We start from the raw sequence: 15917 nt of genomic DNA on the forward strand, positions 1-15917 counted from the left end.
ACACACACACAAAGCAGCAGCCACTGCAGCTGATCAGCTCCTGGCACACGCACACAGACACACGGAGCTCTGCTCGTGTGATTCCACTTCGGATCCAGCCAAGTGATGCTCTGGAGAAGGAACAGCACTGAGGATTTCAGAGCACATAACCCACTGACTGTCCCTCGGTTTATCTTCCTCTGGGCTCTGTACAGGAGGGAGGAATGAGAGACAGGAGAATGGGAAATATCCCGTATTTGAGGCTGAAACTGTGAGCTGCCCACAGGATTGATCTGCTGGGGGGAGTAGGCATATTTCTTCACGAAGCAAAGAGCGACAGGCCTGGTGGGCAGGGGCCTTCAGGACTTCACCCTCAGTGATACCTCGCTGTGAGCTACTCTCAGAGCCCACAGGGCAGTAGGAGCACACAAAGCACTGGGGAAAGGGAAGCACTCATGAAGAAAGCATCAGCTTGGATGAGAGCCCAGGATGAGACCTTTCATGTAGGGGACAAACGGAAAGAGTCCTATCCCACTCCCTGTTCAGGAATTGGAAAAGCATTCCAGACAGAAAGGTGCCAACTGTTTCTTCTGGTTTGTGATTCCTTGTTCAGCAAAGCAAGCAGAGTCCAGGCGCTCCAGGCTTCTGATGTGCACCAAGAGTGGATGATGTGCTGCCTCCCAGCCCGTGGCCACATGAGAGGCTTCTGCTACTCATCCCCCCACTGAAAGCCTGCAACCAGCACCAGAAGCAGCAGGCAGGGTGAGATCAGACAGATCAAGAATTTAGGAATGTGCACCAAAGGAATCAGGTGCTTTGATTTTTGATCAGCACGGAGGTGGCTGAACCCCTGAATACTCAGAGCATTCGCCATCCAGGTTAGATGTAATTCTCATGTTTTCCTCAAGTAAATCTCCCGGCTGTTTTGTGAAACATGACAAAAAAGTATTCCAAAGAGGGAAGACTCAATTAAAAATAAATACATACAGAAAGATACGGAAAACAAGTTGACTGAGCTCCAAGCTGAGCAAAAGAGAAAGCACTGCCATCTTGTCTCCAAGCAAGATCTCAACAAAATGAATTCTACTACTGGCAAAATTTTGATGAGATTAAACTGACTACAGCACCCTATATCTACAGGAGGAACAGCTCTCCAATTTCTCTTTTAGGCCCCTGGAGCTACCTCTGTCCATAAAGGAAAAAACAAGTTGTCATTCCAAAAAAAAAAAAAAAAAAAAAAAAAAAAAAAAAAAAAAAAAAAAAAAAAAAAAAAAAAAAAAAAAAAAAAAAAAAAAAAAAAAAAAAAAAAAAAAAGAAAAGGAGAAAGGCAGAAATTCAAACAGGGACCTGGATCAGGGCACTGCCACACGCCTGCACTGGAGCATTCGAGCAATCATTATCCCTAATCTAGCAGAGGTCAAATTCTCTGCTAATTATGTTCTCTCACAGAGGGGTGTGTGCCTGGGCACACATGTGCAAGATGAGGACAAAGAAAGGAGTTGATGGAAATCAGTCTCACTGCATTGCACCTGACAAGAACAGAGGATATTCCTCTTCCTGCTGCCTGATGCTATCTCAAGCCTCATTAGGAGAAAAGTCTCCTGTTTAACATGGTCTTTTCACTGAATTATCTTCTTTTCATTTCTGCCCACCTCTCACAATTGCTGCAAATTACCGGCTTGGATCTCATTAGCCTGGAAAGGAGTCACTCCTTGTAAACACACTTTGCATCACTCTGCATTATCCAAGGACTGCAGGTACAGTTACAATAGGCAGAGTTGAAAGATACCTGACAGGAGAGAGAATGAAGGCACTGATGTGTCACTTTGCAACTGGATATTCATTATCCCATCTCCCTCATTCTGCATCTGTCACTAAACCGTCACTTAGGCCCCACATTAAGGGGGCTCCAACACTGCTGTTTCACCAGCCTGCTTACAACTGGGGATCAGAAAATGATCATCTGCCTGCAGTATATGCACTTCATTCATTATCCACATTTCCATACAGGAGCTTAATCTTACAATGCTGTCAGGCTACATTAGTGGAGATTCATTATATTTCATGGTCAAAATTTGCTTTCTGACCTCAGGGTTACTCTGCCCGCCATGTTTTATATTTTTGTTCTATCTTCTGATGCGTGCACAACTTTTTATGTATTTTTTCTGAGAAAATAGTTGTGAAAACAGAAACAAATCTTCAGAGAAAGCTTACTCTGTTGTCTGATGTGTTTTCTGGACAGTAATTGCTGGGTATCATTAGACAACTGACTTCTTCAAAAGATACTATTTAAAATAACCTTATTAAGCTCTTGAAGCATCTTTGTGTTCAAGATCAAGCTTAGGACAGGCTCCCCCAGACGTGGAAGTGAAAGTATCACTGGCACTTTGTCAGGCCCTGTCATTTCAACACACGGGGTGTTTGGCTTTGGGAGAGAATGGGATGCACTGCTCTGAACTGAAGGGGGCTGGGAAAGGCCACCACAGGCCCAGGTAAGGTGAAAACTATCTCATGCATCTTTTTCAAATGTCAGCTGAACTGGTAACACCAGACCAGAGAGACATGCTTGTATTGCAATGAATTATCAAAGCATAAAGGAACTTTCCTTATTAAGCAAAACATAAACTATGTATAACATTTCCAGATATAAATCTTCACACATATTTACATAATGTTCCTTTTGAGCAACCTGTGAACCCCTACATCCTCTCTCGGATGCTCTGGGGAAGTTGGATTTGCTCTCTGCTTCCTTTCAATTTGCCACAGTGCCAAGACAAAGGAAAAGTATTGTAAAAACATCAGAGAAAAAGTGGATTGGATGGGTGGAGGGGGAACCAGGACTCTGCTCTCCCTGCCAGGTCTGGCGATGCAGTGCTGTGAGCTGCCTCTGAGCTCTCCACTCAGCACGCTGCGAGGGAGCGACAAGGCTAAATTAAAACCATGTTTGTAAGGAGCTGTGAATTTTTTTTGCTGGAAGGTGCTGTGTAATTGTGGAGTTCATTGCAGTGATTTCTCAGCTGCCACGGGGCTCAGAGGCAAAGGATGGCAATGGTGACAGGCTGCCATCCACTGCTACCTGTACAGAACATTTACTCGCTCTCTCCTCTGGTTTCAATCTGCTCTTCCAAGGAGCCCTCAGACTGACCTCACCTGACAGCTATGAAGGGCAGGCACTGGAGAGTTTAGCTGACTGCACCCATAAAGCTTGGCTCTGGGGAAGAAATGGACCTCTACAATAAGTTGACAAAGGGATGCAGAAAGAGAGCGCTACAGATTTCACACTTTCACAGGAAAAAAAAAAAAATCAGGCATCTGTTCCAGTGATATGCACAATTCAGCAGAAATTGCTAGCTCTGTGCCTCGAGGCTTGAATTCGCACCACGAAATGTATCCTTTACAAAGGTATTTCTTTTAATGCCTGCTCAGTTCAGTTTTATTGGATTGGCCTATAGAGGACACCATCTGGTATCTGTCATCCAAATCTACATGGACATGCTATCGATAAAATCCCCATTTCCAAAATGTGGGTTAGTTGAGAGCAGGGCCAGATTGCTGGCTGATACAAACTGGGCTGACTAATGCAGCCATCCATGCTTTTACCAGCCAAGGATCTGACCTACACAATCCCCAGTTTAGATACTCTTTGGGGACAGGGCTGTCTTTATATTCTGTGTTGTAAAGCATGTAGCACAGAGGACTCAGAACCATGAATAAAACACTCAAGGATTGTGATGGTACACATAATAAATAATAATAATCTGATTGCAGCAACAGATTTCTGTAGTCATTCCTCCGTCGGAATAGCTCGTGTGTGTCACCCTGTGAATGGCCAGCATTCTCCAGTGGAGAGAAACACTCCACAGAGCTGCCATCTCAGGCCCTTCCACAGCAGTTTAGGTAGAGCAATAAAGGCAGAGCTTATGCTATTGTTGGCCATGTTATATCAATTCATTATATATAAGTTAGCTGAGTCTCTCTAGACATTCTAATACTTTTCATAAAGACAGTATTTAGCCCAAAGAAATACATTCTTTTCCTTCCCCTTTTGGGGTAAAAAGAGGCCACCTCACTTCTCAAGTATGCAGAACATTTTTACTTTGTTAAATGGCCTTCGAGTGTTTCAACAGTAATGAGCATTTGCACACAGAAAGACATTGTATCAAACTTTGAGAAGTTTTCTGAACTGGGGCAGGATATTAAGTTACCTCTTCCTCTCCAGAAACCCCAAAAGAAGATTTTAGCAACAAACCAGCCCAGGAACTAAACTGTGTTATGACTTAGAGCCCTCAGAACACTCCAGCAGGGTTGCCCAGAGCAGGTTTAGCTGCAGGGGTGATACTCACGTCGCTGAGTCTCTCCCGGGAGCTACTTCGATGGAAACCCTTGGACTCCCCGCTCGCGCTCTCACTGTCGCTGTCTCGGCAGCTGTTCTGACCTGGCTTGAGCTGCAGCAGAGAGAAAACAAAGAGAGAAAGAGTTTAGCCTGCTCCAGGCAAGTCCCCTTGTCCACTGTTCTTCTTTAACCCAGCCCCAGGTCCAGGCAAAGCAGCATTTACGTGGTGCTCTCAGCAGTGCCACTGTCACCGTGTGACCTCGTGCCAGGGCAGGGCTTCAGTGACACCATGAACGACCTCAGTGACACCATGAACGACCTCAGTGACACCATGAACAACCTCAGTGACACCATGAACGACCTCAGTGACACCATGAACACAGAGCTCCTGCACCACAGAGGGGGTGTGAGGTCCAGGTGCTGCAGGTAGGAAGGGGCAACGCTCATCTCCCGGGGAAATCACAGTTTAAGACCTTCATTTAGGAAGCTTTTGGACTCCTCAAGGTATTTCTGCCACAGGTGAAGTTGTTAAAGTTGCCATCACACTGCAGCACACACAGTCAAACCCTCCCTCATTACAGCACAGCGTAACGTGGATTCTGAGATCCATGGAAGTCTCCCCAGGGGAAGAAGAAGTCATCACTCCAGAGAAGCCTTTTTTTTGCTGGACTAGCCCCTAACCACATTGCCTGGCACTATAAACAATTCTTGACTAACCTCCATGTTCATAAAACAACATGATCTACTTAATAGCTATCAAATTGCTTTTGCCTTTCAAGCCAGGTTTAATGAACTTTACTGGCATTGTAATAAATAAAACGTACAAAAAAACCCCCTACAAACTGTATTTTCATTACAACTGAGAACACATCTGCTTTCTCTTATGCTGTGGACTGTGCAGGTCAACACGTTGCACAGCAGTGTACTGAGGAAAGCATTTACAATATATGTTCATTACTAATGTCCATGAGCACATATACACATATATACACATACATGACTCACATCTACTTCAATGCTGAAAATGCATGTATCCATTTTAACCTATCTTTCCATATATTTTGCTTGAACATGTTACAATTTTCCTCTAGCCTTGTTGATGTTTCACTTGAACTAACCTCCTGTGAAGACTGGTTACTCCAGAGGCCAATTCTGGAAAGAAGTCCCTTTCAGAAATTTAGATCTAAAATCACATACATAAATACTGGCAGCAGACGTAAATGAAGACCAAATACTTGGGCAAGGTATCTAATGAAGTATTTTATGAGACACCTACTACACTCATCAATATTCATATAACAAACACCAAACAACTCCTCCTAAGTTATTTTAATTACTAATACGATCACAGTAAGTTCTATTCAGACTGTACAGGAGTAGACATTCATTCATCTCCATTCCATGACTGGAGACCAAAGGTTCCTTCTCCGTGAACACTCTCCATCACCTTTTTCCCCCTCTTTCTTCTCTCTCTTTTATTTCCACACACAAAAATTCACACAGTTGCTCTTTTAATGGTGCATGCAAGCAAAACACACTTGTGCTGATGTACATTCCCACTGGACACTGTGCTCACCCAGGGCCACTGCTGTTCTGCCCCAGGTTCACTGAAGGGACACACTAAGTCTCCTCACCCTTTATCAATCATCTTTTCTCCCAACCAGAGCAAACTCTGTGTGTGTGACACTTCCCCTTCATCCCTTATTCCCCTCACTGTACAAGGCACCTCTGGGTGCTCTCTATCAGTCAAATCAAAGAAAGGGCACAAAGTATATGGAACTAAAGGTTCCAACACACAACTGAGTTGCAATGCATGAGCACAACTGCAAAAAATGGCACAGGCCTACTCTCAGCTCAAAGAAAATGTAACAGAAGGACTAGAGCTATTTGTCAGACACTTAAAATTTAATAAATAAACTAAATATTCCACAGCTCAGCCAGAACATTTCCAGTAAAATTATTTTTATTTCAAATGGAATGGTTTATCAGTCAGATCTAATAGATCTCGGTATCTATAAAAATAGATTTTTTGGAGGCAGAGGGGAGGATAACGAATTCAAGAAGTCTTACACTTCATATATAACTCACTGATCTTATCTAGGACCTCTGTGTCCTGTAATTTTATGGTCCCAAGTTTACAGTTTAACCAACCAGAGGAAAATGGATCAAGTTTCCTTGACTTGGTCTTTTGTCAACATCTGCTCAATGATGGAAAAACTCTTACTGCAACTGGGGCATTAGGAACTTTTTCCTAGTCTCAGATTTTATTTTTAGAACTTCAACTTATCTTGCACGCAGTTTTTACACATCAGTTATTTGCAAACTAATCATAGCAGCTCAGTTTTATACTTCTACATCATGAATTCCAGCTATTTACAAAGAAGAGAAGAAAAACCCAGCAGGTGTCATTTTTCTAGACACAATTTACAAGGAGCAAGAGAATTTGACCAAGATATCTGAGCCTTAAATTCTGCAGGAACAAAGTGAACTGCATAGACCAGACAGCAAACTCAGAAATAAGTCCAAGATTTAAAAGCTTCCCATATTTTCCTTTCTTTTTTTCCAAGTTGAGTTCCCCCACGTGCCAAACTGTTGAGGGTTTACATTTTATTCCAAAACCCATCAATCTGTGCTAAATTAAAAAAATAAAGCATGGAAATGTGCCTGTTGTGTTCTTTTAAGAACCTAAAGTTACACACAAGCACACACGAGAACACTTAACGTGGACAGGAAACGGGTCATTTCCATCTATTCACACAGATCCAACTGCAAAAGACAACACTGAAATAATACAGTGCTAAAAAGGTCCACAGATAAAAGTCTGGATCTTTAGTTACACTGCATGAGTCTGGTGCATCACTGTGGGGAGCACAGGAGCCCTAAAATCAGTTTCCCCTTGAAAATGAAACTGTCCTTGGAAGAAATTTGAAGTGCAACGTTGATAACTCTTGTTCCTCTACCATTCCTGGCAGGGTACCCCAAGCAAAGAGCAAAGCCAGCACAGAAGTCCCATGGTGTCTACTCAAGGTAGCCCAGGAATGGCAATGGGAACCCAGGGAATGGCTGGAGCTGCATTAAGAGAGGTTTAGGTTGGATATTAGGAAAAAGTTCTTCCCCCAGAGGGTGGTTGGCACTGAACAGGCTCCCCAGGGCAGTGGGCACAGCCCCAAGGCTGCCAGAGCTGCAGGAGGGTTTGGACAACGCTCTCAGGGACAGGGTGGGATTTCTGGGGTGTCTGTGCAGGGCCAGGGGTTGGACTGGATGATCCTTTTGGGTCATTTCCAGCTCAGAATATTCTGTGATTCTGTGAAGGTCTCACTGAGGAACTTCCCACATCACCACAGCATTACTCTTCTAATTTGCACCAGAGGAGGAGTGAAAAAGGTTTTCCATAAGTGTATTTGACTCTATGCTTTCACTGTAGGGTGGGAATGAATTTATCCAAGTAGGGATCCATCTAAAGGGTATCACAAAGGGGAAATACCGACATTTTCTAGACTGAAAGCACAAAACCCTAAAAACTCAGACTGTCTCAGACTCACAGGGAACATGCACAGCCTCAGGGACTCCTTGAGTGAGAGAGATGGGGGACATGCAGATGAACTGACAATCAGGACCTCAAGAGCACTTGCCCAGGCTGGACAGCACAGGGCTGGAGCCTGGGCCACACCCACAGCTCCAAAACTTTCCTAGGAGTTTCTGGTCATTCTTAGCAATGCATTTTTTGAAATCTTTCATTGTACCACAGAACCTATTAGTTTGAAGTGCCATCAAATCTACTGGAGGATTCCAGAAGTCAAGCAGAACTGGGTAAAGTCATAACTATAATTCTTCTATTACAAGAAAGGAAAAGGAAAAAAAAAAAAAATCAGCTGCTGGCTGAGGGCTGGGCTGAGTCTCAGCAGGAGATTTTATTTCTGGTTCTTCACCACACCCACCTCAAACAGTGAGAGGAACAACAGCTCTTCCCTGCTCCCCAAAACCAGACTCTTTAGAGGTTTTCTATATCAGGGGCATTTTCCCAGTTGGTGATGGTGGGACTGGATGAGTCCCTCACCACCCTGGGGGCACTGCAGCAGCCAGGGCAGCTTCTAATGGTGACGTGGCTCTGCTGCCAAGGTGAATTAAAGGCAAAAAGCCCTAAAGGCCCCCCACACACACACTCCCCTGGGTCTCACAGAGCCCCCTCAGTGCCCTGGTCCTGCCCTGGGGACACTGAACCCAGGGGCCAAAGGGCCACAGCTCCCAGGGGTGTGGGGACAGTGACAGTGGGCACCACAGGGCAGGTGCTGCAGGGCTGGATCCCCACAGCCCACAGGGAGTCCTCAGGGGAGCAGGGCATGTTCATTCCCTGCAGGAACAGTGTCCCCTGGGGAGCTCATGCGTTTTCCTCGTGGAATTGTCACCCATAGGAGTGGCAGAGAGGAGCTGCCACAAACCACCCACAGCCCCATCCCCCTGCCCTGCTCGGGGCACACAGGGATGAGGGGATGAAGCTGGGCTGGGAGGCAGAGGGTGGTGTTGCAATTCAGTGGTCTTTCTCACTACCCAAATCTATTTTAATGGGTAATAAATTAAATTTCTTTTCCCCAAGTCAAGACTGTTTTGCCCATAATGGTCAGGGATGACCTCCCTGCCTTCACCTCACAAGGTTGTTCTTCCCTCCCCTGCCCTGCTGAGCAGGGGGGTGTGAGAGGGGCTGGGGGCAGTTTGGCCTCAGCCACAGTAAACTCACCACACTGTGGTTTGGAGAAAAGTACTTGCTGCTCCTTGACTGAGTCACAAAACTTCAGACATAACACTGCTGCCCTGCAGAGTAATGTGGAATAGAGGCAGAGCTGGAGACTGGCAAGGGGGACCAGAGAGTGACAGGGGCACTGAGAGAGCACAGAGAGGAGAGATATAAGATGTAGAACACTGAGAGTGATGATTTAATGAAGAAAGACAGACTAGCTCAGGCCTAAAGGTCACACAGAAACCATCCAGAAATTGCTAAGGTTATGAATAAACCAAAATAGGTGCAAAAACATCAGTGTGGAAGTGCTGTAAAAGCAAGAACTAACAGTAACTTTGTTCAGGGCATAGGGGGATTTTCTGGTGCCTTGGAATCTAGTTGAACTATTTTTGCAGCAGGGAAACACTCAGCCTTATTTTGTGACAGTGAAAGTGCGAACAGAATATTCATCTGTGTCCAGGGAAAGCAGGTCTCTGCTCTGCTCCTTCTGCCATTCAACGTTACAGAGTAAAATAGACCTAAACATCCAGGCTTAGGAGCTGGATACATCTACAGGAGTAGTGCCACGGTTACTGTGTTAGCCAGACATTTCTGTGACAGGAAAGATGGGGACATAAGCCATAAAACACTGCTAGGGATAACCCATAACAGCATGGCTGGCTGTTGCCTTTTGTCTCAGGAAGGAAAAGAAGGAAGGACAGAGACAGTCAATCATGTTAAGAGGTGTAAGGGAGGATGAAAGGGCAGCTGAGCCCCAGACCCCAAGGAGCATCATCCTCTCAGGACCACAGTTTGCTGTGCTGGATCCCTAAACCACTTTAGATAATTCCATAGCAGCAGTGCCTGGTTAGCATGTAACAAAAAGCAAAATAAATAAACCAACAGAGAATTTAGCAAAAGCCTTTTTCACAGAGGTTATATATCATGTCAAAAACACCCTAATGTGGATCTCCTGAGCTTTTTTATTTTAAAATATATTTTAATTTAAAAATACCATTTGGCAGCAGTAAATCTATGCTATAGTTTCGAGATGCCTGAGTTTCCACGCCATATGGAATTAGAGGATTATTTCACTCCATTATACTTTAAAGTTCTGAATACTAACACTTCTCCCTGTTACAGCACAGCCAGCAACCTAAGCCTCTCCCAGAGTCCTGGAGGAAGGGGACACCTGCTCCCCAAGAGGTGGCAGAACCCTGCTCTGGGGAGGAGAATTTTAGGGTTTCATTTCTGCCTGTCATTCTTTATTTACACAGCTTTTGCAAGGACAAGGCAGTCCTAAACGGATGGATCAGCTCCTACCTGGGTGAATATATGCCCAGGTTCAGATCAGGTGGTGAACAGACTCATTCATGTGCCATCAGCAAAGCTTCCCAGCTCCTGAACACCTGAGCAGCTACAGCCCAGGCCCAAACCCAGGACAGGAGATTGTCCTGACCGGGGCAACAGCCCTTCACAGTACAAAGGCTGACCCTTAGGGCTTGCCTCCAGTTGCTCTCTGGGCTCCCTGGGCTTCTCCCAGCAGCCCAGACTCCAGGCAGGCTCTGAGGATCAGAACTGTTGTCACTGCTGGCAGTCACACATTTTTCCTCAGTGCTGCACACACAGATCTGGGCAGAAGCACCTGCAAATCAGGCACTTGCTTATGACTGCAGGCAGCTCCAGAGGCCAGGGAGCAGTGGCCAGCTCAGCCTGTAAGCAAAAGAAGGCCTGGCTGAAGCCAGTGCGATCCCAGTTATCCCAGTATGGACCTCACACAGCCCCCAGGCACGGCAGGGACATCCCCTGTGGCAGGACTGCACAAACACAGCCCAGGGGGCCAGACCCTGCTCTGCCCAAGCAAACACACAGCCCTGAAGTGCCTTCCACCACTCAGAAAAGAGCAACAGCAGATTTCATGTAGAACTGAGTATTGGATTGCAAAGAAAACATATTTTATCAACGATCAGGAACAAATCTGGCTGTATGAAAACAAATAAAAGGAGAACTGCATGGCAAGGAAAAAACAACAACAGTGTAAATCGAGGCTTGTAACTTCTGATTTCAATCATGATTAACAGCTGTCATTTCAAAGCTTCTATTTATATCTCTCATGCTACTGACAGAAGTTAGACAAATACTACTTAGACAGCACTTCCATGTCACCTAAAGCATTAAAGGTGGTTCAACAGAGAGGCCATGGGTCTGGAGCAAGACCTCTCCACCTCTCCAGCGCCCTCCTAACAAAGCCACCTTCCCCACCACACCACCTGCCTGACCAGCTGAACGGGAGAGCAGCACAAAGAAAGCAAATCAGAGGTAAGATAACGAGGAGGAAGAATATTTACACTACACAGGTTTAGGCAGTAAACATGAAAAAAGAATTCACACCGTGTGTGGACTCTGAGCATTATTAATACAAAGACGTTTTTCACCTCAGGGAAGAAAAACCTTGTTACCTGAGAGATACAATAAAACATTAGGAGAGGCTCTCTGTGTAAGTCTTGTATATTCTTATGACAACCAATGCACACACACCAAGAAATTGCCAGTTGCTGAGGATCCAGGCCTACCTGCCATCATCCTAGGATCCCACATCCCTACCAGAATATGAAGCTTTATTTCTCTCACCTGTATGGTAAAAGTGAGGCAAACCAACAAAGACAAGGTCTTTGGTTTCCTTCCTACCCTTACTGAGAAGAAAACGTAATTTTCCTGTTCCAAAACCCCCTTTATGAAAAATCCTGAACGAACAGAATCACCGAGTCACAGGATGTGCTGAGTTTGAAGAGACCCCCAAGGATCGTGGAGTCCAACCCTCAGCCCTGCACAGGCCCAGCCCCAAGAGTCCCCCCCTGTGCCCCAGAGGATCATCCAAACACAAATGTATGTTTTTCAATTTCTTGCTGAAAAAAAAAAAAACACACCTAAATCCAACAGAACTTGAACAAATAACTACAAACAATTTCCTAATCAACTCGATGATAGAGAACAAGGGTGCCTTTAACTTACTTATTCTAAAGCACTGCTGGTCATTTCTTGCTGCCTCTGAGCTGATCCTGAGTCTGCTGCTGCACTTGCTCAATACACTGGAGCAGAGGAACTCATCCCTTACTGCCTTAAATGGGGGAGATCCTACGGAAAATAATCGAGATACCCCCCTCAGCTCCTGGGGAGAATCTGGCTGTTTAGCATTGTTATTACAGAAACACCAAGTGAGCGTGTTCTGCTCGCAGCAGCAAGAGCAGAAGCAACACAGGCTAAGAATAAATAGCATCCTTGCCAAGCGGGGGTGGGGGATAAGGAAACGGGCATTTATTTCCAGATCGTCTTCTCCTTCATTATATGCTTGGGCACCCTTAGATACACAGCCCACAGAAGGTGCTCTGAAGGAGCCTTGTAGCTCTATTTTATCTAAGTTTCACAGAGAATGCAGCCCATCATTTTTTTTTCCTGTGCTGTTTATACAGAAATCAAAGATAAATTTGGCATAAACTCATCACACCCCAGAATCATACATACATTATACACCCTAGAAAGTGTAACAGGCTCGCTCTGTTCCCCAGCTCCCGACAGGAGCGGGATGAAACAGCAAGCTGTTGGCAATTGCAGCAAATGAAGCGTATTTCAGCACACTTCAAAAGCTGAATTGCAAAAAAATATAGGCTTCTTCTGACCCTTTGCATTTTGATGGTTGCACAGTGAGAAATACGGCCTTCGAAATTACACCTTGCAAGGCTCTCCATTGTACCAATCAATCTGCCCAAGCTGCCTCCACAGCACAGCTCTCGAGCAGAGCAGGGTGAGCAGAGAGGGTCTGGCTGGAGCAGAGCAATCAGGGTGGGATCCATCTGCCCCTCCCAATATTTACTCAGTCCCACTGCTGAGCTTGTCTGTATCCCACCCTGGATTTCCAGGGCCCTCTCTAGGCCCCGTTGAAGAGAAAACAGTCTTTGTGCCACTAAAAAACACCTCTGAAACAGAGCTGCTTAGTGGCTGTTCCTGCCTGGCACAGGTGTGCCATCCTTGTCTACAGGGATATCCATCCATCCATCCACCCATCCATCCATCCATCCATCCACCCATCCATCCCTCCATCCCTCCATTCCTCCCTCCATCCATCCATCCATCCATCCCTCCCTCCATCCCTCCCTCCATCCCTCCATTCCTCCCTCCATCCACCCATCCATCCATCCCTCCCTCCATCCCTCCATCCATCCATCCATCCACCTGCCTTCTGATCCATACATGCTACAAGCTCCGTGTGTTACTCAGCCAAGTGATGCCCATTTCCACCACCTGCACTCCTTGCTCCTGCTTTGTGCTTCCTCAAACCAGATTTTCAGTTTTATGGGCATGGTCATGACCTCTTATCACCGTGCCTGTCCCCCCACCCTGGGAATACCCGACAAGGAGCAGTTCACACACACTGGCTGCAGGGCCTGTGTTCTGGGGTCCCATTTAGCCTTGCTCATTTCAAAATGGAGAACCAATCTGGCAGTTTTATCCCAGCATTCTGTGTAAGAACAGATTATTTCAGAGCACTTGGCAACAATGACTTTCCAGATCTTTTAGACCTTTGCCAGCTCTGGTTTTGGTGGTGACAGGCACAGGGACCAGCCTGTAGCCTCAGGCACTCTGTTCCAATTTCATCCCTGGACCTGCCAGGAGTTCTTGTTTCTGTCATACAGGGAAGGTCAGGAGCAATAGGAAAGCAAAGGCAAATACCACTTTTAACCTGAATCTCTGGAAAGGGGAGAGAACAGAAATACTATCCCATTTAGCCCAGAGTGGCTGATATCCAGCTCCCTGAGGATTCTGCTTGGCCTCTAGCTGACTTTGAAATGTATAACTTCCTGGAAGAATATTTAAGTGAGAAGATAAAATGAATCACATGATGGAACAAAAAGCAAACTGGCCAGATTGAAAAACTCTAAGAGCACTGCAGCTCTGCAAATCCAGCTGAAGCACAACCCCAGGGTATCTTCTGTAGGGTTCCACTGGCTTCAGGTCCACAGGATGGCTGCTCCTCTTGTGCAAGGGAGATGCAAGATGGGATGAGACCTCTTGGGAATATCTGAAGAGGTGAAGCAGACTGAGAGAGAGCGGGGTGACTGTACTGGCTTGAATGAAGTCACAGTGCCCACCATCCTTTTTCCTCAACACAGACCACTAATGTGACACCCAGCTCACACTACAGAAGTAAATAAATGTCCTGAAGGAGGAAATATCAGTATTCATGGCTGGACCTCGAGATGCTTTCCACTGCTTACATAAAGGAGCCCTGTTACTTCAGCGTTCGATATAAGCCCAGAATAAATATTTAATAATTTGGTTGCATAAATAATGATTTGAAGGTTGAGCTATTGGCTTAAAACTATAATACTATTTTAAGCCGTTTAACTGCCCAGCCAGATAAATTATTCAAGACTTAAAAGTCATCCTGTGGTCTCTGTACAAGGAGAAAACTAGGAAGTTGTAACAATAATGACAAAAGCAGGGCAAGATCAATCAAACCACATGATCTCTAACACAAACAAGCAGCNATCCATCCATCCATCCATCCATCCATCCATCCATCCATCCATCCATCCATCCATCCATCCATCCATCCCTCCCTCCATCCCTCCATCCATCCATCCATCCACCTGCCTTCTGATCCATACATGCTACAAGCTCCGTGTGTTATTCAGCCAAGTGATGCCCATTTCCACCACCTGCACTCCTTGCTCCTGCTTTGTGCTTCCTCAAACCAGATTTTCCGTTCTATGGGCATGGTCATGACCTCTTATCACCGTGCCTGTCCCCCCACCCTGGGAATACCCAACAAGGAGCAGTTCACACACACTGGCTGCAGGGCCTGTGTTCTGGGGTCCCATTTAGCCTTGGTCTTTTCAAAATGGAGAACCAATCTGGCAGTTTTACCCCAGCATTCTGTGTAAGAACAGATTATTTCAGAGCACTTGGCAACAATGACTTTCCAGATCCTTTTAGACCTTTGCCAGCTCTGGTTTTGGTGGTGACAGGCACAGGGACCAGCCTGTAGCCTCAGGCATTCTGTTCCAATTTCATCGCTGGACCTGCCAGGAGTTCTTGTTTCTGTCATACAGGAAAGGTCAGGAGCAATGGGAAAGCAAAGGCAAATACCACTTTTAAGCTGAATCTCTGGAAAGGGGAGAGAACAGAAATACTATCCCATTTAGCCCAGAGTGGCTGATATCCAGCTCCCTGAGGATTCTGCTTGGCCTCTAGTTGACTTTGAAATGTATAACTTCCTGGAAGAATACTTAAGTGAGAAGATAAAATGAATCACATGATGGAACAAAAAGCAAACTGGCCAGATTGAAAAACTCTAAGAGCACTGCAGCTCTGCAAATCCAGCTGAAGCACAACCCCAGGGTATCTTCTGCAGGGTTCCACTGGCTTCAGGTCCACAGGATGGCTGCTCCTCTTGTGCAAGGGAGATGCAAGATGGGATGAGACCTCTTGGGAATATCTGAAGAGGTGAAGCAGACTGAGAGAGAGCGGGGTGACTGTACTGGCTTGAATGAAGTCACGGTGCCCACCATCCTTTTTCCTCAACACAGACCACTAATGTGACACCCAGCTCACACTACAGAAGTAAATAAATGTCCTGAAGGAGGAAATATCAGTATTCATGGCTGGACCTCGAGATGCTTTCCACTGCTTACATAAAGGAGTCCTGTTACTTCAGCGTTCGATATAAGCCCAGAATAAATATTTAATAATTTGGTTGCATAAATAATGATTTGAAGGTTGAGCTATTGGCTTAAAACTATAATACTATTTTAAGCCGTTTAACTGCCCAGCCAGATAAATTATTCAAGACTTAAAAGTCATCCTGTGGTCTCTGTACAAGGAGAAAACTAG

At 45.5% G+C, this 15917-nt stretch overlaps 1 protein-coding gene across 1 annotated transcript in view; it reads right to left on the minus strand.

Annotated features, from left to right (window-relative positions):
* LOC114068240 (autism susceptibility gene 2 protein-like) overlaps positions 1 to 15917 on the minus strand; it is a gene marked incomplete at its 5' end in the record, with an annotated part of 198374 nt that overhangs the window by 50604 nt on the left and 131853 nt on the right. Inside the window, one exon of the mRNA XM_027904193.1 lies at positions 4323 to 4424. Coding sequence (XP_027759994.1) covers positions 4323 to 4424 — 102 coding nt within the window. The remainder of the gene's footprint in view (positions 1 to 4322; positions 4425 to 15917) is intronic.

This window comes from Empidonax traillii, unplaced genomic scaffold (assembly GCF_003031625.1).
Source record: "Empidonax traillii isolate 1590-97213 ecotype Southwest subspecies unplaced genomic scaffold, ASM303162v1 scaffold1018:size752740, whole genome shotgun sequence".
In the NCBI taxonomy this organism is placed as follows: Eukaryota; Metazoa; Chordata; class Aves; order Passeriformes; family Tyrannidae; genus Empidonax; species Empidonax traillii.